Source organism: Aulonocara stuartgranti (assembly GCF_965226115.1).
Source record: "Aulonocara stuartgranti genome assembly, chromosome: 12".
Classification (NCBI taxonomy): Eukaryota; Metazoa; Chordata; class Actinopteri; order Cichliformes; family Cichlidae; genus Aulonocara; species Aulonocara stuartgranti.
This window is the reverse complement of record NC_138948.1, coordinates 15733689-15755717: the sequence shown is the minus strand read 5'-3', so window position 1 is coordinate 15755717 and position 22029 is coordinate 15733689. Positions and strand designations below refer to the sequence as shown.

General features: G+C 40.7%; 1 protein-coding gene across 6 annotated transcripts in view; it reads left to right on the top strand.

Moving 5' to 3' along the window:
* Positions 1 to 22029, top strand: part of grid2 (glutamate receptor, ionotropic, delta 2) — a 555291-nt gene that overhangs the window by 528975 nt on the left and 4287 nt on the right. For 3 of the 6 annotated variants that reach the window (XM_082553595.1, XM_082553592.1, XM_082553594.1), the window contains exons 15-16: positions 12200 to 12440; positions 20106 to 20377. In XM_082553595.1, the coding sequence (XP_082409721.1) occupies positions 12200 to 12440; positions 20106 to 20377 (513 nt within the window). The other 3 variants (XR_014279959.1, XM_082553596.1, XM_082553593.1) reach the window with 3 other exon arrangements.

The window sequence follows — 22029 nt, the reverse complement described above, 5'->3', positions numbered from 1 at the left end:
TTTGCTACAGAGGTGACAGGAGATGAATGTTCATAGAACTACTGCAGACATGTTTCACCGCTCCACAGATGTTAGTGTGCTCCAAAATGATGCACTCTGCCTTTACCCCTCTTACAGAAACAGTTAAGTCTATGTAGCAAGCTCTGAAATTCACTGAAGTGTTTCACATTATTCTTGATCATCTAACTCTCACTGCTCTGCATTTTAACTGGCTACAGCTGCAGTAAAATCTGCTACTAGGAATGTAAATCTTGGGCCACCGCCTGCATTTATAGGCTCCTTATGGATGGGCCTGGGACTGGACTGCAGAATCAACACAATATATGAAGTTATAGCGCATTTAAAGGGCAGTAAGTGAGATTTTTATCATCCCATTGCAGAAAATAGCCCTAATATATCTAGACGGGGTTGAAAGCTAAGTTGATCAATACCAGTGACTCAACCATCAGTTTGCCAGGTGCTGAGATAACAGGCTTTCAAAACTCACTTTGTAGCCTGTAGTCTCTGTTTGGAACAGCCTCGCCATCCATTTGAGTTCGAAAGACAGTCCCCATACCCCAGCAGTGGTGCAGCAGCACAGTGTGACATCTCTGAACAGTCCATTTTCACCACACTAGGGATCTAATTTCTAACATTAGGGGCAGCCTATTAAACCAGTTACAAATAGACAATGCTGTCAGATTAACTTGTAAAAGCTCTCTTTTCAGGTAATTTAACTTTAAATGTGATATATTTTGGACATATTCAAACTCTGACTGGGTTTTTGACTAAATCAAGCACAAGGAAATTACTTTTAAGTCCATTAAAGTTTTTTAGTTTTTTATGACAGTTCTTTAGCCTAACTCGCGCTATTACCACCTGGAAAAACATCTTCAAATCTGTCCAAATGAGTTACAGCAACGGAAATGTCAGGCCAAATTAAATAGCCTAGGGCTCTATGGACAGCAAACACTTGAGAGAATTTTGGAATATCATGAGCCAAAATCCCCAGGCCTGAATGAAGTCTCAAAACTCTAAAATAGAGATTAAATTATAGTCTCGTAGTAGTAAAAGACAGCCTCTTTACACTGTACCATGTTTGGTGACCTTATGAAAATGGAAAACGTTTCCTTTAACAGACACAGCTTAGTCACGGTGCAGGTCCCTTCGGGTGGGAAAGGGAGATTAAATGTGTAAAACAGTGTTTGTGCATATGGTGGCTTGTTTGTACTAAAGGTCTGCGCCTGACTATAACCCTCGTTTAGGGTCAGTTTTGCATCTGAAAGGTGGCGACGGGTGTTTTTTATGTCTATGTTTTCCCTTTCAGAGTGAAAAAGTTTGGAAAGGGAATATTTAAATAAATCACAGAAACATGGAATTTACTGTAAATTGTGCTTCGCAAATGCCAGAAAAAAATCCTGCCACATTTTGCATCTGGAATAGTTTTGATAGTTACAGGTAGAAGTTTTCTTTTATTTGGAATGAGAGGGGGAAATGTTGTCAGTGTATAATTGGCATGGCTGGATGGTTCAGAGCTTAGAGCACAGTGCCAAAACTTTGGCTCTGCCCTGTAACTCTTCACTGAGTCGTCACCCTGGATGTTTGGAGCACAGTCCTGAAAAGTAGTCCTGGTATTTTGATGGGACAGATGTTTAACTGAGCTCAACATGTAACGTCGGAGAGTGGGGGAGAATCCCAGTACTCTTTATTTTGCAGGCAGTCGCACAGAGAGACCTTCATGTTTTATTTTTATTTTATTTTTTCTGTTTAATTCTCTCTTTTACTTCAGGGTTACATGTTGTAATAGCTTATAATATATAGCACAGCCCTCCTCTGGATGAATTCTGTGCTCCACATGAGTCTCAGTCTTCAGCAACACATACAGTCCTTTGCTATTTCTATCACAGGTGCTTGCCCTTATATAAAAAAAAACATATTGATTCTCCTTCAGCTGCCTCTCACCGAACTGAACTGCCACACTGTTATCAGAGAATAGCCCGTATGTAAAACCTGCTTTTCCACCGTGTTAGTTTTGTTTGCATCTTAATACACCCCTCGCCCAGCCTGCTTGTTCATGACCCGCTAATTTGCAGTGCTCTCGGTATGAAGCTGGTCATTACTGTTAGCAGAAGTTTTCCACTCCCATCAGAGGTATTTTTGCATTTGCAGTGTGACGCTAAAATCTGGGTCTGCACATCTACACCCGAGAAGACAGACATTAAGAAAATGCATCCTCAAACTGTACCCACCAAACTTGTAATCAGAATAAAAAGTTCAGATTTATCCTCACAAAGACAGAATCACAAAACCGCCCAGGAGTGTTTCTTCGTAACAAAAAGAAGATTTGCAAATGCCTGTGCCCTTTGTGGCTGTCTTTCTCTCCTTCTTTTTAAGTATGTGCCCACATTAAACGTGTTGCTGAATGCTTTTCTTCTTGTACTGTTCCACACTCTAGCTCTCTTCTTGTGTGTGATCTCGTTATATTTCTGCCTTGATTGTGTGTTGTCGTTTGACAGAATTCTCAGGCTTTTCTCAACTTAAACATTTTTCTTTTCGCCCCCCTTTTCTTTATTCTTGTCTTCTGCCCCTTGGTCCTTTATCCAAATCACTATGGTGTTCCTTCTTTTTTTCAGTTTGAGTCAACTAATAATGTGTGATCATCCCAGCATCAAGGCTGCTGCCATAGAGTTGCCATGGCAACACCTAGTCCACACACAGTAATGGCCACTGCAGAGAGAACAGGGAGCCAGTGACAGAGCGCGCACATACTTGTACCCACACACACACACACACACACACACACACACACACACACACACACACACACACATAGAAGCAAACAGTTGCCCCCATCACATGGAGCAAACCCTTGCTCATTTGCTTTAACAACCAGTGGGAGTGTTAAAGCCATTATAGATCTCCCCAGTCAAAGTCAACGATCTTAAAGCAAGGTGATAACTCATTACACACACGGTGTTAATGCGCACTTACAGCACACCAGCTGTTTCGCAGATACACTCAGAGACGCCCCATAAACACATACCATGTGTAAATATACACTGTTACTAGGAAAGAAAATATATGTGTATATATCTACACATCCAGAACTTATGGCGTACAATATATGCCATATATTTTACCTGCCAGTGAAGCATTTAATTGGATGCTAACATGTAGTTGACATTAATATGGAAGCCCCACCATTATATACTGCTAGACCTGACACTAATAACGGTACTCTATGTCCTTAGATTTAAATGATGTATAGTAGATGCTATTCTGGGTGATTAAAGTGATCTATTTCCTGATACCTCTGGCTGCAGTGTGGTGAGTGATGAACCCCCGGGGGGGGGGGGGGAATGCAACAGACCTTGGAGGAAAGGGGGGGGATGAAAACAAATACACACTGGTATGTTATGCTAAAAGAAATGAGGGGGCAACTGAGCCTTATTATGATCTCCCATCAGACTCAGTGTGATATAGCAGGTATTTCATGAGGATGTGCATGCTGTGACACACACAGTTTAATACTTTAATTAACTGCTCACAGATCCCTTTAGTTTATTATTGTTTCAAGGCAACTTTGTGAATAGGCCACACTTCCAACTGAGTTGATGTATATTTTGCTCACACTGGCAAATTCCTTTTTATTTATTTATTTTTAAGGAAGATATGTTTCTTTGGTGAGACGGTTAAATTAGAGCGTGAAACAGATGGTGTACTGCGGGAGCCCTTTGACTCAACCCATTTTTTTGTCAGGCAGTCACAGTGGCCTTTCATATTCCCGGTCAGGAACGGGATGGAGATGAATGAAGAACAGTGGTAACTGCTTCTGTTTGCTTAAAAATGAACATCGCCATGCCCACTTTCTCACACATAAGTATGCCTTGCTTTGCGTCTAAATGTGACCACAGCAGTTTGGAGCTGTGTGGTGAAAAGTAAGCATACGAGTTATTAAGTATCTGTGAGTTTGTCATTCCGAACTCACAGATTCTGAAGGGGCTGACACATCATCGGAACAAGAGCTATATTGACAATATTCTATTTACAAATGAAAATGTTAGTCTGACGTCAGCATTTAAAGGGTCCTGGAGTTTGACGAGTAAAGATGTTTTTCATAGTTTGAGTCGTATAACTCAGACAAGGTTGGATAACAAAAAAAAAAAGGCAGCAAGCATCGCAAAATATTATCAGCTTGGTCGTAAATTCTTACCTTTTTCCGCAAGTATTCTGCGATTCAGCGACTGTGCGTGTGTGCCTGTGTGCATTTGTCCAGGATAATTAACCTCAATGAGATAAATGTAAGCTAAATGTAAATGTGGCCAATATGTGTGTGTGTGTGCATGTTCTTGCGAGTGAATGTCAGTGTTAGGGTTTGATTCAAGGGCCTATCGGGGAAGCAGCCTTTGCATAACTCTGATAGGCCAATTAGTGCAGAATGATAGATGATGAGCTCCGCGGAAGACAGGGTCGTAATAAAGGGATGGGAGAAAGCACTCTGTCCTGAATCTTAACTCTGTTCTGCCTCTGTCCTCCTTCAGAGACTCAGAGATACACGTGGTGTAGCCCTAATATTCCTTTACTCCTGGTGTGGGGAGAAAGCTCTTAAGTTATTATTTATTGTTTTGTTTGGCATCCTTCTCGAGGGAAAAGAGGTTGTAATTTGGTGAGTCATTGTATTGATATCTGAAAATCACATTTAACTCAGCTGAGAGGCATTTGACGGAGCTTGTATTTAAGCTCACCTGAGTTTTCGTGTTGGTATTAATACCGAGGTGACGTCAGTCACTGTTCAATGTCCTTTTTCGCTGATAACAAGGTTATTAATTTCCCTCAAATGTCAACAACAAAACTCCTTTTGTAACATTTACTGTCATAGTCACTGTGTTTACAGGTGTTAAAGTAGATGAAACATGGTAGCGCCGCTGCTTATTGCGACTCACATCTCATGACATTTTTGACACATAAGAACAGTCAGCTCATGAGCAGAGATAAGAAGCAGCAACTCTAAACAGAAAGCGTGCCTCTCCTCTCAACAGACATGAAACAATATGAACTCAGACAAGAAATCTTTAGAAGATGGCTGATTTTCAAGCGAGAAATGATGAAATATTTTGACAAAACACGGCCTGCCTTCTTTGATAGGTGGGATCTCTCTTATTCCATCTCATTAGCCTGGTGTGTAATTCGTCTTTCTCTGAAGCCGTCTGTCAGCGCGCATGCTTGTTTGTGCGCCTCTGTGTGTGTAAAGCATCTGTTGTTGGAGTGGCAGATAAAAAGGGTCAGTACAGTATGAAAGGCGCAACGTTTCTCTTGGGAAAAATGCTTTGCTTTAACTTTTATAAGCTGCGATGCTTTCAACGGCTGAGAACAAAATGGTAAAGATGTTGTTTAAATTTTGAAAACAGAACAACTGCTTGGCATTGAACCTCAAGAGTGTTCATGTGCTTGTCTTTAAAGGAGAGACGTTTGACATTTTTAAAATATTCATTAAAAGGAGATTGAGGAAGTGGATGAATATAAATATCTTCACTGGGTGTCATTTTAAACTCTTATCTCAGTATTATTGTCTATATTACGAGTAAGATCACAGTGTGGGATTAAGCAATAACTTGAAATTTTTTGTGTGACTTTATCAGTTTCTCGCATTGCCGTGGAGGAATTCTGGCCCACTCATCTTTATAACACTGCAGGTATTCATTTATGCACAGCTCTCTTAAGGTCCTGCCACAGCATTTCAATAGAGTTGTGGTCTGGACCTCGGCGCTTCCTTTTTCAGCCATTCTGTTGTAGATCTGCTGCTGTGCTTGAGATTGCTCTCCTATTGCTTTAGACAGATGGCCTCACATTTGACCCGAGAATCCTTTGGTGCTGCAGAACTCAGTGACTAAAAGGTGTCCAGGTCCTGTGGCTGCAAAACAAGCTCACATTATCACCACTGTGTTCCTGAAGTCTTGTGGTTTCTTCAGATGCAACATTGCAAGTTATTTCTTTTTAGAGAAAATAGGCTTTTTCCTGGTTTCCCTTACATGTCATACTTATTCAGACTTTTTCTAATTGAACTTTACCATTTAACATGCTAACTGAGACCTATAGAGTTGCTTTTGTGTTTCTTACAATTTCTCTGTGCATTTCACAGGATGACCTTGGAGTCAATTTGTTAGGAAGGTTGTGGCATTGTGTTAACACACACCTGAATGCTCCAGACAAGCAAACCTCCAAAACTTCTGCTTTTACAGAGGTGGTCACATTTCCTGATGTCCAGTTAATTAAGTTTGTTTCATTATCAGCACCTGGCTGCTTTCCTCTTAATTGCTATAGAAGCAGTAAGGGTGTAGGACTGCATTGAGTCCTGTGAAAGCTTTCTTTTTTTGTTGGGTGCGGCTGTGTGCAGACAGGAAAAGGACCCAAGGTGCAGACTCCAGAGACAGATGTAAACTCAAAAAACCGTTTTAATGTTAAACTCAAATATAACATAACTGGAAACGATCAAAAAAATAAACTAATACCGGCGGACTGACAGAACACACAGCTTGGTAAACGGTAGATCGCAACACAGACACTAAGAAACACAGGGCTTAAATACACAGAGGGAGCAATCAGGAAATGAGTAACAGGAGGGAAACACAGCTGGGGCAAATCAGGCCTAACGAGACAAGAGGAAGCAAAACCAGACACCTTAACATCAGACATGGACTTTCAAAGTAAAACAGGAAACACATAACACAGACTGAACAAAGACACAGACTCATATGCAGGCACTACAAAGGGAACAGAGACGTGGGAACAGGGCAGACACAAACACTGACTGAACACGGGGATATAGGAACTTAGGATACACATAGACGCGAACTAGACAAGGGGATGCAGGTGATAGGGGAGACAGAGCAACTAAAGAAGACAGAGACCTAAGCCATAAGACAGAACTTAAAGAAACCAAAAACTAGACAGTATAAATAATATCGTAAACTCAAAAACCCTGGGTCGACGACCCAGGCATCCTAACAGTATGTCCTTCCCACAATCAATAAAACTTTAAAAGCAATGGGCGTAATATGAGTGACAGCATACCGCTGTCAAATTTTCCAAAAATATGATGTAGGTCTTGACACTTTCATAAGGTTCTCATTCATAAAACAATGTTTAACTGCCCAAATGGCTTTGCCTCAGATAATCTGTCCATTAAATAAAAAATATCACAGTGAAAGAGTCCTGACTCGTTGTGGCATTGAGGGATAACTGTCAAGTTCCAGCGCACACAAAAAGCTTTTCGCAGTAAAACCCTCATCTTCATGGAACAAAAGTGAATCCATATCTGAAACCACAACAACAAATATTTAGGAGTGATATGTTGTTGAATAACTGGCTGACTTATTATACCTATAGCTACAGTTAAAAGTGCACAATATCGCTCCATTTGTCATTAAATATACATCAATATATAACCCCTATAATCCCCTTTGTGGTTGCATCCAGAAGGGCATCCAGTGTAAAATATGACAAACATGCAGAGCTACCTGCTGTGACGACCCAAGGGAGAATCCAGAAGTAGCCTCCTCTTATTCTTTTTCTCTGTCTTCTCCTATATGACTCCAACTACATCTAGCCTAAACATACCCAACCTGGTAAGTACAAAATACAAGTTTTAAATTTGAAGCAGAAATGTTACTTTCACTCACTTTTTTTTCCCAAAAGAAAATTAATTGGGCACTGCATTGATAACTGGTTGCTGCTCAACTGGACAAATCCAGGCCTGATTACTACCAGCCCTCTTCATTAGTTAATTAGACAATTTTCAGAAGCATGGTGTATGCTAAATGGTCCCACCTGTAGCACACCAACACCAAATAAACAAAAAACAAATAAAAATCCACCAGACACAGGGAAGAAGATGTCTGAAACACATCTTCTGGAATGCTTTCAAAAATATGTCTGAGACTTTTGGACTCCAATGGTGCACAGTGTGAGAGATTATTCAAAAGCTGAGAAAACTTGGAGCAATAGTTAGCCTTCTGAGAAGTGGCCAGCCTTCCTCCAAAAGCGCCACGGTGCCTCATCCAGGAAGTCTAAAAAGATACAAGGAAAACATCCAAGCAAGCACAGGCCTCTCTCACCTCAGTAAATCTCAGTGTTCATGTTTCCACTATCCAACAGACACTGGGCAAAATGACAGAGTGGTGAACTGAACACCACTTCAATCCCAGAAAAAAATGAAGGCTTGTCTGATATGTTTTGGGAGAATTTTCTGAGGTGAAGTACTTAGAAGACAGGAGCCCCTGCTACATATGCTGTACACCACAGACTACACAGAATTTTATACAAATAAAAAGCGCATTATACTTACAGACATACACAGAGGTAGGAGTAACTGCTTCAGGGCCAGGGCAACTCTCCATAATTGAGGGAAACATGAATTTGGCTCTCTGGCAGAAAATCCTCAAGGATAACATCAGATCATCAGTGGGTGAGTTAAAGCTCAAGCGCAAATCCGTTATGCAGCAAGACAATGATCACAAGCATGAGAGCAAGTCCACCTCTGACTGAGTTGGGAATAAAATTAACGCTTGGGGGTGGCTTAAGGTCTAGAATTGAACCCCAGCGAAATGCTGTGGTGTAACCTCAAAAGAGCCTTTCATTTTCACAAACCTGTGCTGCAGAACTATGAGAAGAGTGGGCCCCAAACCCACCAACAATGTCCGACAGTATTCAGCTGCAGTTGTTGCTGTTAAAGGTGCCACAAATGGAACAAAGCCTGCAAGTCAGTTCAGGCAAGACAAGTCGAGCTGTGCTGCATCACAACCACGTAATGTGCCTCACTCTGTTTATGTAATATACCAAGCATATACTCCCAATTTAGCATTTTCTTTAGGCTGTGTGTATTCCCATCCATCCCTGTGACTAGACAATGCCTCTGTCGGCTCTTTCAACCCCTTCTCCACCACAGAATCTGCCTGTAGGCACTTGGAAATAATTTCTCATCAGCCACCAATTTGTATGTCCTCCATGTTTCCTGGCAGTGACGTTGTCACTAACCTGCAACTATGTTCTCATGCAGAAATGAATCATTTCAAAAGTAAACTGTCTGATTGAACTAGTTATTACTTTCAAGGGCCGATTGGTTTTTCACACTTGCCTTTTGGCATCGATAGATGTAATTATTATAATCTAAAACTCACATTTTGTGTTTACTCAGGTCGCCTTTTTTCTGTTGTATATTTGCTTTTCTGTCCTGATGTTCTGATCCTGTTTAAAGTTGGCATCTGCTGCATCTCTTTCCTGTGTGACCATGTGTGTAATAAACAAAAAATAATAATAAAATAATCAAAACAAGGGCTCGGTTCAACAACCTAATCTTAGGCATGCTAACTTGCAGTTCAGCAGTGCGCCCTGCATGCAACAGTGAAGTGTTTTGGGGCTATTGCTCCTTCAGCAATCAGGAGTCTAACTCAGAAGGGGGCAGGGAGTGGTCAAGCATGAAGCAATTTGGGAGTCCTGTGTTATACAATATCATAGTCTAAAAGTAGTTTACAGTTTTTTCTGATTGCTTAAGCACATTTTTTGTAACTATTGGCTAATTTTGCAAAACTCTTCACACAAATAAGAAAACCTGTCACCCAATAATCAAAACATTGTAGTTCTCTTGCAAAAGCAAACACAGCTAGATTACAGTTTTTTCTGATTGCTTAAGCACATGTTATGTAACTATTGGCTAATTTAGCAAAACTCTACACACAAATAAAACAACCTGTCACCCAATTATCCAAACATTTTAGTTCTCTTGCAAAAGCAAACACAGCTAGATTAACTCTTCACACCTTTGTAAAAATGGTGTTTCCGTATCAAACAGTACACACAAGCCATCATCTACTAAGCACACAATGCGCCAACTGCACACCGATGGTATGAATACAAAACACATCTGGCGTTTGCCTTCCCTGTGCACAAGGTAGGCTATGTCAGTTTGAGCTCATACTTCTGTCATAGATCCATAAGCATGGAGGGATCCAAACTTCAAGTACTGGTGTTTAGTCAAACACATCAAAACAAACACAAGTGTTTATTTCCAAGTATAGGATTATTTGCAATCGCCATAATGACTATATGGGTTACGTGGTCTGCAGTGAACATGCTTCCTCTCCCCCCTCCTCGTCTTCCTCTTGCTCCTCCTTTCCTTGTCGTCCTCTTCATCCTACTTCTTCACCTCCACGTCCTCTTCCTCGGCCTCCTCTACTTCTCACTCTTTCTGCTCCCACCATTGTACTCCGCACACACAGCTTACCTGTATTATAGTGCTTAGGCTGATTGCAAAGTGAACTAATTATCTAAGAAAGTTTTCACATGTGAAAGTGTGCCAGACAGTTGGCAAATTAGTGTTAATGATAGCCATACATGTGTATACTTTTGCTAGGAGTGTGTTGGAAATTTGGAAATTGAGTGTTGTGCAGTGAATTGTGCCTACAGTCTTGCAAAGTGTGTGTTACAAAATTGCAAACTGAGTGCAAAGCAGTTTTTGTGCTTTTAGTTTTGCAAACTCAGTGAGTGGTTTTGCTATAAGTCTGAATAGTTTTAGAGATTGTGCTACAGGAATCACAGTTAGGGTTTAAGCATTCAGAAAAAACTGTAATAACATGTTTGAAAGGAAAAGAAGCAGAGCAGGCTGTGTTACCAAGAAGAAAACAAATGCACGGTTGATATGTGATGAGAGAGTTTTACAACCAGGACGTGACTAGGCCAGTAGTGTCTGTTTACTATAATGGCTATCAATGCAGATCGGTTCGATTTGAGTGACTAATCCGCATCATTACTATCAAAGTCTTATCTAATCATGGCACTAATCTGCGCTGATTTGAGCCGAACAATTGCACAATCAAGTCGACAGTTGACGGACATGATCTCTCATTCGAGTGACTGTCGGTGGATTTGCTGTTCAAATTAGTTTGTTGTTGTCTTATTTTCTTCCTCTCCTCTTCATTTCTCTTCCTTCCTTTTTTTTCACCCCATCAATTTCAGTCATAGCTGCCATTGCAACTGTACAGTGCCACGCATTCCCACCAGCATAGAAAACATCCCTAAATGAGAGTGGCGTTGCTATAACGCGACGTGCCGTGCATGTTTACCTGATTTACATCTAAATGATCTATGTTGTTTGGGTTTTTGTTTTTTTTAGGTATTGTGAATGAAATTAATTATGTAAACTAACTGCGGTGCTCATTTGCATTTCTTGATTGATTTCTGTCCGTTTTGTGTGATGAAAAAAACGAAGAGGGGAGATGGGCACTGACGTTTGTGTGACCATTGAAATTGCAAGAAAGGCGTTTGCCCTCAGGAAGTTCTGCAGATAATTGCAAGCATCTGTCTTGATGTGCACATGTATGAATCCCGAATCAGTTTGAACATGCGTGGCAGTCAAATGTGCGACCTTTGTGCACGCCTGGTTGTGCATTCACAATCCTGGTGCCAGTCAGTGTGGAGGCTTAGTTTGTCTTTGATGAATCTATTTGTTTTCTGTGTTAGTGTGTATGTGTCTGTAAGGTACTGGATATGCATATTCCCAAACTCCTCTCTTTCTCTTTTTCTGTGCCCCTCTCTACTCCTCGCCAGATTACCTGTTAAATATCTATACGCTTGTGTGTCTGCAGCTCTCCTCCAAACTGAAATGAACGACCCAGTTAAATAATAAGCTGAAGGCTAACAGAGGGACCCCATCAACCTCTGAGCTGTATCCTCTCTGAAGCCATCAATCGTGAGACTAAAGCTAGGCTGCATAATGACATTGTGACAGTGTACTCTCGCTGTGCTGCAAAACATATTAATGTTAGCCATAATGAGTTTGACAGCCCAATATGGTTGTCAGGGATCAGGGCGAATTTCAATTGGCAAACACTGCCCTCAAATGGAAGAGAGGAGTTACAGCAGCTGCAGGAAACGCTGCAGTGTCGCCAGGTTGTGTGACATGCAAACATGCTGTGTGTTTGATTGCACTCTTTAATCATTAAAAAGTCGCTCAGATACCATCAGTTACTTAATTCGTCTAATTCTGTGTAGCTGCTGGCTTGCTGAACATTTCCTTTTCTTTTTTTTACATGAACTTTGTGTGTGTTGACATTTTCCATTTGCCAGAAATTTGAATATGCCTAAACAGAGATTTTGAAGTACTTATTTAAAGTATGGATGGATAATTTTATGACTAACATGCCTGCCTTCCTTGCCTATATCCTAGAATCTTGGAACTCCAGCAGAACGGTGACATGGATATACTAAAACTCAAGTGGTGGCCCAAGGACAGCCCCTGTGACCTCTACAGTTCAGTCCAGACACGACAGCGTGGCAGTGCCCTTGATATCCACAGCTTTGCTGGCGTTTTCTGCGTCCTGGCTGCTGGCGTGGTGCTTTCCTGTCTCATTGCCATGGTGGAAAGCTGGTGGTCACGAAGGAAGGGATCCAGGGTCCCCTCCAAGGAGGTAGGGTGATGGATGAGTGACTGAAAGGAGGAGCAATGATATAGCAGGAGGTACAGGACCTACAATAGATTCTACCTCTTTTCATCCCGTGAAAAGGGAAAAGCATAAATATGTAATAGGTTGAACAAAGGGAATGGATGGATCAAGACAGGGAAAAAAGTGTAAAGTGAAAGTAGAGAGACTTTGATGGAATGGGGGATGGGTTTACTTACAGGTCAAGCTAAAGAAAGGGGAGAAGGATATAACAAAAAGTTTAGACTTTAAATAATTATGTAATTAAAGTTATCAACAAATCCCTCCAGTTTGGGATGCAGGAGCACCAAACACATGAGCAGAGACTTCATAATAAGGGAGGCGTGAACTCTAACAGCCCCCAAAACTGCTGAAAATCACCCTCGTTCACAACGTTACTTCCCCTAAAGTGAATTTGCACATAAGCAGTGTCAGCAATACACTTTCTATGGCGCACATTGTAACTGCATTATTTGCTATGCTTTTGCATAATCTGTCAAAAAGAATTTTGGAAGTCCTTTATTAGCTCTCCAGTAATATAACTGGCATTGATCTTTTGCTTAGTCTTGTGAATATAAAGCTCTACAATGGTAGAAAACAAAAAAGGTAAATCACGACTTCAACGATTTCAGAAGCTCAGTGGAGGGAAAAAAACAATTCATTTTACTTTTACCCACAATCACCATCTGAACACACAGACTATTAGCTTATAAAACATGCTGTCATGTTTTAAATTCCAATTGTTTTTGTAATTAAAGTAACCATCAAATTATCGAAATGATTAACCAGAGACATTGTCTTCCAAAAGCAAATTGAATGTCAGTGTAAACTGAATTAAGCAGCAAATTTAACTTAGGTTAATTGAAGTGAGTGTTAATTTTTCGCTCATGTGTTAGTCCTACTTAATCATCATTACGGTATACTCCCAATTTATAGTGATGTCAAATAAAATCAAATATTAATAACTGACAACGATCTGGGTGACACGTCCAAGTAGATTAATATCTTGACAGTTAAATCGCAAGCCCAACACACGTGCACCAACGCCTGGTTAACTCTGTCATCACAAAAGCCTCTACAGGATTTGATACAAAACATACAACCCCAGTTTGGACTCAGGTTATTGATAAACTGTTGTCATTACTCTTTTTATACTCTTTCAGAATTAGAGAATATTTGCCCTATAATGGATTTAGTTTCCCACAGCTGCTGTCCTGTGAAATCTCACCTCATTTTTAATGCTTAATTAATGGTCTTTTGATCGCGTTAGCTAAATAAAAGTGGCACAAATGCATCAGTGTCAACAGGATGATCAACCACTTATTTTTAAGTTAATATTTTGTGAGAGAGAAAAGAGGACACTGGCACTGTTAAAAGCAGAATACAGAAACAGCCAGAGGGCCTGTTGGAAAGCTGCAGACCAAAGAGCACTGACTCACAGTATTAAACATGGATATTTATACCAGCGTACTAAACAGTGGCAACACTCCACCTTGTAAATTAGCAGCAGCACCCTGTGAAATATCCAATCAGGCTGTGTGCGGTTGATCACCTCAGCAGGAATATCATTTGAGGCAATCAAAATGACTCTGGTAACATCTTCTTCTGGTAGGAACCCTGCGGTATGTGTGACATGGTAGCTTTGTTTGCTCCCTCATTAATAAAACTGCTGATATCTTCAAAGAAAAGCCCAAATGGTAGTATTTTACTTTTGATGCCACATTTGGTGGCATCCAACAATTTGCCCTGACACAGACTCATCAGGCTCATCTGCTTTAAAGACGCGATAGCTATTGCTGCAACCACTGTGCTGATTTATCCACGAACTCAGTTTGCCAGAACAGAAGGAGAAATTGTTAATAAGTATATATGCATATGCAAAACATGCCATTGATGAACTGAGAGAAATGTAACTATGTGTGAAATAATATTTTCACTTTTGCTGAAAAGTTTATTATTTTTGCATCTGCAGCAAATTAGAGTGAGACATGAAGCAGCACAGATTAATTTTTAGCTGAAAATGTTTTTCCCATCAGGTAAATTACTTCAGCTTCAAACAGCTGCTTTTTCCCCCCTTTCTCAGGAGGCTGTCTAATGAAGACAGGTTAAGGTTAACCCGTATGTAATGGTTTAAAAAAACTCATGCTAAATTGATTCTTAACCAGAACATCATAAAAACATCTTACTGGCAGTCAGATGAGAGGTGTTTTGAAATGTCTAACATAATGTGTTACTGATGTTTGGGCTGCGGAAAAAAAATGTCTTCGGCTACTGATTTGTTATCTGCGTGACTCTGAAGACGAGAAACAAGTAAAAGAAGCCTGTCCCCTCTCCTTAATCACCGGTGTCACGCTAATTTAAAATTCCGCTAAGAATAATTTGGAAAAAATGACAAATAGAGGGGGAGTGGAAACTGTGACTGTACAGTCAGGATGATTTAGAGACTGTTCAGGTTACTTTTCATGATAAAACACCAATAACACTACTCATCTGGAAAGTCAATTAGTTGAAAGTTTTAGCTTGAAAACTCTATAAATCATTAAGTGAATGTGGAGAACATTGATATGTCATCAGAAAATTACTGCATCGCTACAATATCTAAATTCTCTCTAGTTATGGTAATTTAGTAACTTAAATGGTGATGTCCTGTAACATGAAGGGCAGAATTACACTAGAGGAGAGCAGAGGGGTGTTTTGTTGTTTGAACAATGCGCCTCATCGGCTAATGTGCACGAGACTGTTTGGCACAAAACCTGAAAGTTGGACTTATAGCACCTTTGTTCACTTCACTCCAATATAGCACCTGCAACGGCTCAATGGGAACAAATGTTTAGTTGTGTTTATTACACATCCTTCAGGCTCCTCGTCCACTGATCAATGTAATTGCACAGTTACATTCGGTCTCAGTGTTGATTCTTTCCTCTTTAAAGACTTAATCAATTTAAGGCTTGATTTGCTAATGTTATGAAGGGCTTTGTGCTCTTTTCTGAATATGTAAGAGCGAGCTATAAGGTCATATGGGAAGTTTTCCATGCATCTGGTATAATGTGTCATTAAGCTGACTACAAGCTGCGGTGAAAATAGAGCAACATGTTGACTGCAGTCCTCTCTGCTTGACTGTTATTTAGTTTCTTCTATACTGAGGCTGTAATTTCATTTTCTATCATCTAATTGCTTTGGTAAATCAAGTTAAATGTATTAGATGTTTACCCAGCATGCTCGCACTCATGTAGAGATCATTCTAGATGTAAGTGAGGCAGAGATGGTATATTTCTTAGTTGAGTTCCTGCCTAAGCATTGTAGCTAATAAGAAAAAAAAACAGTTATTAATTGTAAGCTCTTCTTCCACAACATGCGTCGGATGGCAACATATGCAACATTGGCAGTTAGTCAAGATGCCAATGTTTCATTGTTTATTATCAGTCAGCTTTTTTCTAGCTCTCTCTCTCTCTTTTTTTTTAAATACACACTCACACACAATGTACCCCCTACCTCTAATTCCCGGCTCAGTTAGCAGCTTTAATCTGTCATTCAGACCAGTAGTCATGTCTGCCACTGAGCAGACACAAAGACACCAAACCTTGAGTTGACCCAAAGTCATGTTAAGCCCAGTGTGGCTCAGCTGAAACACAAACAAACACACACACACACCCCCAACCCCCCTGCTATCTTCATTAACCACTAAGAGCAGCCAGTGGAATCAGCCCCAGATTGAACACGGGAGTGGAATCGCGTCAATGACGACAGGAAGGACAGCAGGCATTTGATTCTCTTTGTGGAGAATAAAGGTTTTACATATCAAGGACTCAGGTAGTCACAGAGAACTCACTATTATTATCAATTTAGTTGGATGCATGTCATGGGTGGCAGCTGGATCTGGTGATCTTATATTTAACATGTTAAGACACTTTCCCTTTAATATGGATGTTATATAACCATAATGGATATATGTCAGTGAGAACCAATAGTTGTGTAGATGAGGGAGTGAGATATTATTTGAGTGTGAATCAAAACAAAGCCCTCATAAAGCAGTGGGAGCAAACAGATGGGATATCAAAGTTAAGACCAGACTAATAGAGCATCGTTAAAATAGTCCATTCACCGGCTCCGTGTTGAAATGAAGTTGGCTCAGTCAGCCGTGATTGTTTTTGATGGCTGACCCCTGACATTCATCCTTCACCCTGTCACAGCATTGACCTATTGATTGCTGTTGTATAGCTCAAGGTTTGCCCAGAGCAACCGCTGAACATAAAGGAGTCAGTATGCTTCAAATGCAATGCCTGCCGGATCATCGAACAGCATCTGAAACCTTCGACACCTACACGTTTCCCATTCGCAGCCTCTCTGAAACCAACAATCTAACAAGCGTGGTCAGCTCACTCAATGATAGACGTGGAGGGGGAAATGTAGGCAGGATGTGAACTTGTCTTTCAAGCTCTCTATTTTCACTCTCCGCGCAGCTTCTACCATCACTTTTCACCAAACATGAAATTCATTGAGGAGTTACTGGCCCTACGTGTGTACTATGTGCATCCATATATGACTATCAGATAATTATGTTTCACCGCAGCTTTGAACATTAGAGCTTTCATAGTCAAACATGAAGAAAAATGTATATTTGTCTACAAAGGTAAGTTTAAAATAGAATTCGCCTCGTTGGACATTTTTATTTGGCCGAAATGGTATTTCGTGTCTTGCAAAAACTGTGCAAATGCCACACTCTGATCTCAAATCACCATCTGTGCAGAGTGTTTTCAAACGGGCAGCCAGCTGCAAAGACGGTTGCTGAGAACAGAACAGGAGAGTGTCAAGCTGGGACCACTGCAGCATGTCCTGACTCAGTGGAGGAAGGAAGACAAATTTAAGTCAACTTCAAAGCAGCTAATTAGATAAATTGCATATGTTGCAATTTATCGACTTGGGAAATCTCTGCATCTGCATGCAATTTGGCCTTAGTCATGGCCAGTGGAGTAAGCCTAGTGCGTTCAAAGTCAGCTTCCAAAAGTTAAATTAATAAAGTGAATCAAGCCATAAAGCTTGTAATTAACTCCATGCTTTACTTTCTAACAGTTTAAATAAAGAACTTGATGGCCTCTGTCTTACTGTCAGAGTGAATGTTGAAACCACTTGAAACCATTACAACGGGTCAAGAGCGTGTGGCTCTTTGTTCATTTTTGAAAGCTTCACATAAAGTAGGAAAAGCCTGGTGACCCACTCTTTATGCGTGAGCACAGAAAAATTGGCTTAGTAAGATGCACTGGCAGCTGAAAGATACATTGGGAGTGCAGACTTGGCACGAGGACTCTTTCCACTGCCCTACTCCAACACAGTTAGTTACTCTGTCCAGTAACCATACAATTTATAGACTATCTTTATAGAGAATTCACTTTGATATCTGCCACCCGGTGGTTTGAATGATTTCCTCTACAAGTGAAAAAAGATAAAACACGACTGAGAAACACTCTAAGTGTAAATATGTCACTGGGGTGATCAGATAGGTCGCTCCTCCCACAGATGTTTGTCAAAGGAGACAAACATCTCCAGATTCTGTACTAAAAAGTGCACTTATACATGTAATCATGTCTGATTAAAGAACATCAAAGACAAATCCAGATTTGTCGCCCATGATACATGAACATGGCCTCCTTTACACCTAAATAGATCTTTTGAGTTCACCCTCATGCGTGCATGCATACATGTCATTGCTGCCTCGGTTTTAGCTCACCTCTTCCATCATGTCAGGCTTGCCTCAAAGTGACGAATGCTCAAACTTTGCGTAAGATATGCCATGTCATAAAAACCCATTAAAATCAAGGTATACAATTTGTATTAAACATGCTTCGTTGGCCCGGGTGTACGTCCATTCACCAGCAGCAATGAAGAATCGGGTTGTTTTGCTCTTAGCGGGCCACATGAGCACCCTATGATGAATGCAAACCACTCATAAAAAGTAATCACTTGCACAAATCATGACTACATTCATCCATCAAACATTTGGCCAACGCAGCGCCTTCACTTGCACATACCTACAGCCATACAAGCTTTCTGCATACCTGACGATCAGCAATTCACTGTTCAAACACTAATACAACTAATTGTGTCTCTGTGTTTCTTATAAATATTAAAACATGCATAATCACATATTGTACATGTCTTTACATGCCTTCACATTCATACTATACGCTGTATCTTGTGTTGACTGTGAGCTGTCGGTGTTCATGCTGCTGTTGTGTTCTGTGTTGTGGAATGGCTGACATTGTTATCTATGAGCCTGCTTCTGTGCATAGAGTTTGCTTAAGAGGTTTTTTTTTTGTTTGTTTCTTTGTTTTAAATCGGGCTTATACACTCACAAATACACAAAGACACACTTCCACAGGCCTGACTCGTGTGAGTAACCAATGATATTAATTTCATCCTGAGCACACTTAAAAAGGATATTATGTAGGGAAAATAAAGGGGAGTTTGTATGACTGTGTATTAACAGTCTCCCTGCAAGTCCTTCCTGCAGTTCTTTGGGGTTTTTTTTTACAGTCATTCACTCTTCTCAAATGAGTTATGACTGCAGTTCATGTTCATTCTTAAGGCACAGGCATGATTTCTGAATTCATTATGTGCTAATGGTCACAAGGGTGGCTAAAACTGATCAACCCTTAACGTTACTTTAGAAGTTGCTCTTGATGCTTTTTTTGACAAGCTCTTTCTAGATGAGTGTCTGAAGCCCATTTCATTCATAACAGGGTGGCTGTGCTGCTTTACCCCTTTTTACCTATACACACACATACACACACACACACACACACACACATATATATGTTCAACCAGAGGTTTGTATGAAAGAGTTCTGTCATTGGACTCAATCTTCAAAACTTCAAATCTGAGAGGAACTTCGGAAATCACATCACAATCACTGTCAGAACTCTTCCATAATGGTAACATCTGTGGTTTTGACTGTGTAGATTTAGCATGAGAGGAGCTGGCACTTCCTTGTGTATCAGGTTCTTTGATACACACAAAACAGGTGACTTCTTATCGCTCTCTCTTTTGTTTTTTCTTGGTGGTTTGGATGGGAATTGCCACTCTTCTTGTTCTACCTCTACACAATGATCTGTGTCACTGTGGCTCAAAGCTCTCATATTGCCTTTTTGCTTTGTTTTTGTAGATAAGTACTCTGTGTTGAGGGGTGTAGCGGGCGAGGGGGAGAAAGAGAGAGAGGGAGAGAGCAATACAAAATGGCATTTAAACATCTCCCCTTTCCAGGTATATAACGACTGTGTGAATGTCTCTCTGAGGACAAAACACAGAGCGACCTGCTTAACTGTGTGTGCTGACTGACTGCCATGTCTTTCTTCTCACTCACCCCCCACCCATCTGTCTTTCCAATTTCCTTCTCTCTCTCCTCCACCTTACCGTCCTCCCATCTGCCTGATCTTGTCTGTCACTCATCCCCTTCTCCGTCTCTGCCCGTCTTCCGTTCGTCTGCCTGTGCATCAATTTGGCTTCTTCCTTGGCGGGGTTCTTGTTTTAATCTTCTCACTCAACTTGCATGAACACAAACACACATACATGCGTATGATTCACTCCACCGCTCTCTTTCTGTCTCTCTTCTCTCAAACCTACACACTTACGCGCTTGCACATCACACACTCACACCAGACACAGGCAGATGGCCCATCTGCCAGGCAAGCTGCCGATCCATGTTCTCACAACCCCAGCGAGCACCCCCTTGCCCTGGGCGGTCAAACCCAGAACCAGACCCCCAACACTGCCAACACCACTGCCCCTACAGCCACCCATTACCAGCCCCCAGCATGCTGTGACATTCCCTGCGCCCTGATTGTCCAGCACTCTTTCGAACCCACAAACCCCTCCGAGCTCACCCCCAAAATGAGAATGACAACCTTCACCACCTCACCTCCAACCCCAAGGTTATATATACAATAGAAGATTTAAAAATATATATATAATTGGTTATTAATGCTTGTAGCCCGATGTGTTTTTGAAATGTCAATATGAATGATTATTTATTAAGAGATATAATGAAAATCAGGAAGAATGGTGCAAATGCCGGATGCAGAAGTACCTCATTTTAAAGAAAAAAAAAAGTTTTGTCATCTGGCATGGTGCCAGCTGAACTGTGCAATCATGCCTTTATACCACGAGAGGGTGCTGTCGCTCTATTTTGAGGCAAATTAAGCACCATCTTTCTAAGATAAATGTGTATGTCAGGTCAGCGAAGTGTTTATTTTTAGGTCACAGAGACTTTTGCTACATTTTATATCCCAAATGAAGCCACAAAATATTCTGTCTAAACCAAACATTGTTCTTCAAATATGGCCTTGACTGAAAAATTTGAGTTTTACATTAATTATTTTACTTATAGGCCATTATAGTTCTTAATAAGTGACTTAGTGTTGCTATATCTTATGTAATGTTATAATAGATCTTGTGATGCTGGGAAATGTTACACTCTTCACAGTATAACATAATCTTGTAGTCAGATCTGGCTCTGGGATCTTCTTAAAAAAGAGGAAAGAAACCTTCCATTTTTCCTTGCTTCAGTCCCTTTTGTTCACCCAGTTACCCATTAGTCTCCTTTCACAGACAGCAGGCTGACCATTTGTGATTCACTCTTCTCTTTCAACTCCCCCGCATTTCTTTCTGTACCAACACTGCCCCGTTGATGTCCCCTAACTCAAACTTTTAGTGTTTGTATGATAGTTTCACGACAGACGTTAGCGCCCCCTCGTCCTCTCCTTCCTCCCACTGTCCCTCCTTTAGATGGGGCATCACTCCTGGTCCCCTCGTCCTGTGAACTACATACAGTAGGGCCAGAGCCCCCTCCAGAATCCCCCAGACCCAAAGGACACGGTCAGTAAAACTCTCTATCCCCCCTACCTGTATTAATGTGACTCCTATCATCACAAAAACCCTGTATGACGTTACCTAAATAATACTACCCTGGAATTTAAAACACCAAAAATGAAACATCCAAGTTATGTGGTTCCTCCCACCTCACCTACCTCTGAGACAGAAAACCTTACCTCATCTCACCACCTAAAAACCTACAGAAGCACACTGGCACGTTTGTGGACAATGAACAACGTAAAAGTTGTGGAAACTTCTCCAGCACTGTCTTCTGCTCACCTGAGCCCTCTCTCGTCTATGTGCTCACCTCATTCATTGCAAACTGAACTCCCCTGCACTACTATCCACCCTACCCTATGCAGTAAAAGCATGAAACACCTCTCACTGAGTGTTACCATTTTTTAGACTATGTGGATAAGTTATCATATAAGTAAATGTGAATATAGTCATATTTCTTTATAAGTTTCATTTAACTGATACTGTAAGTTAAGTTAAAGCTTAAGTTAATGTATTTGCTGTGTTTCAAGTGGAATTGTTAAGATTGTTAATTGTTAGACATTTTTTGATTTAAGTTAATGATGCAATCCTAAAAAAGAAGAACTTCAGCAATAAATTATGGCCTGGTACCAAATTTACGAGATGTTAATCTCAATGTGAATTTTCCTTATCAAAGTGGCCATAATGAACCAGGTAAAATACATAAGACAAAGTC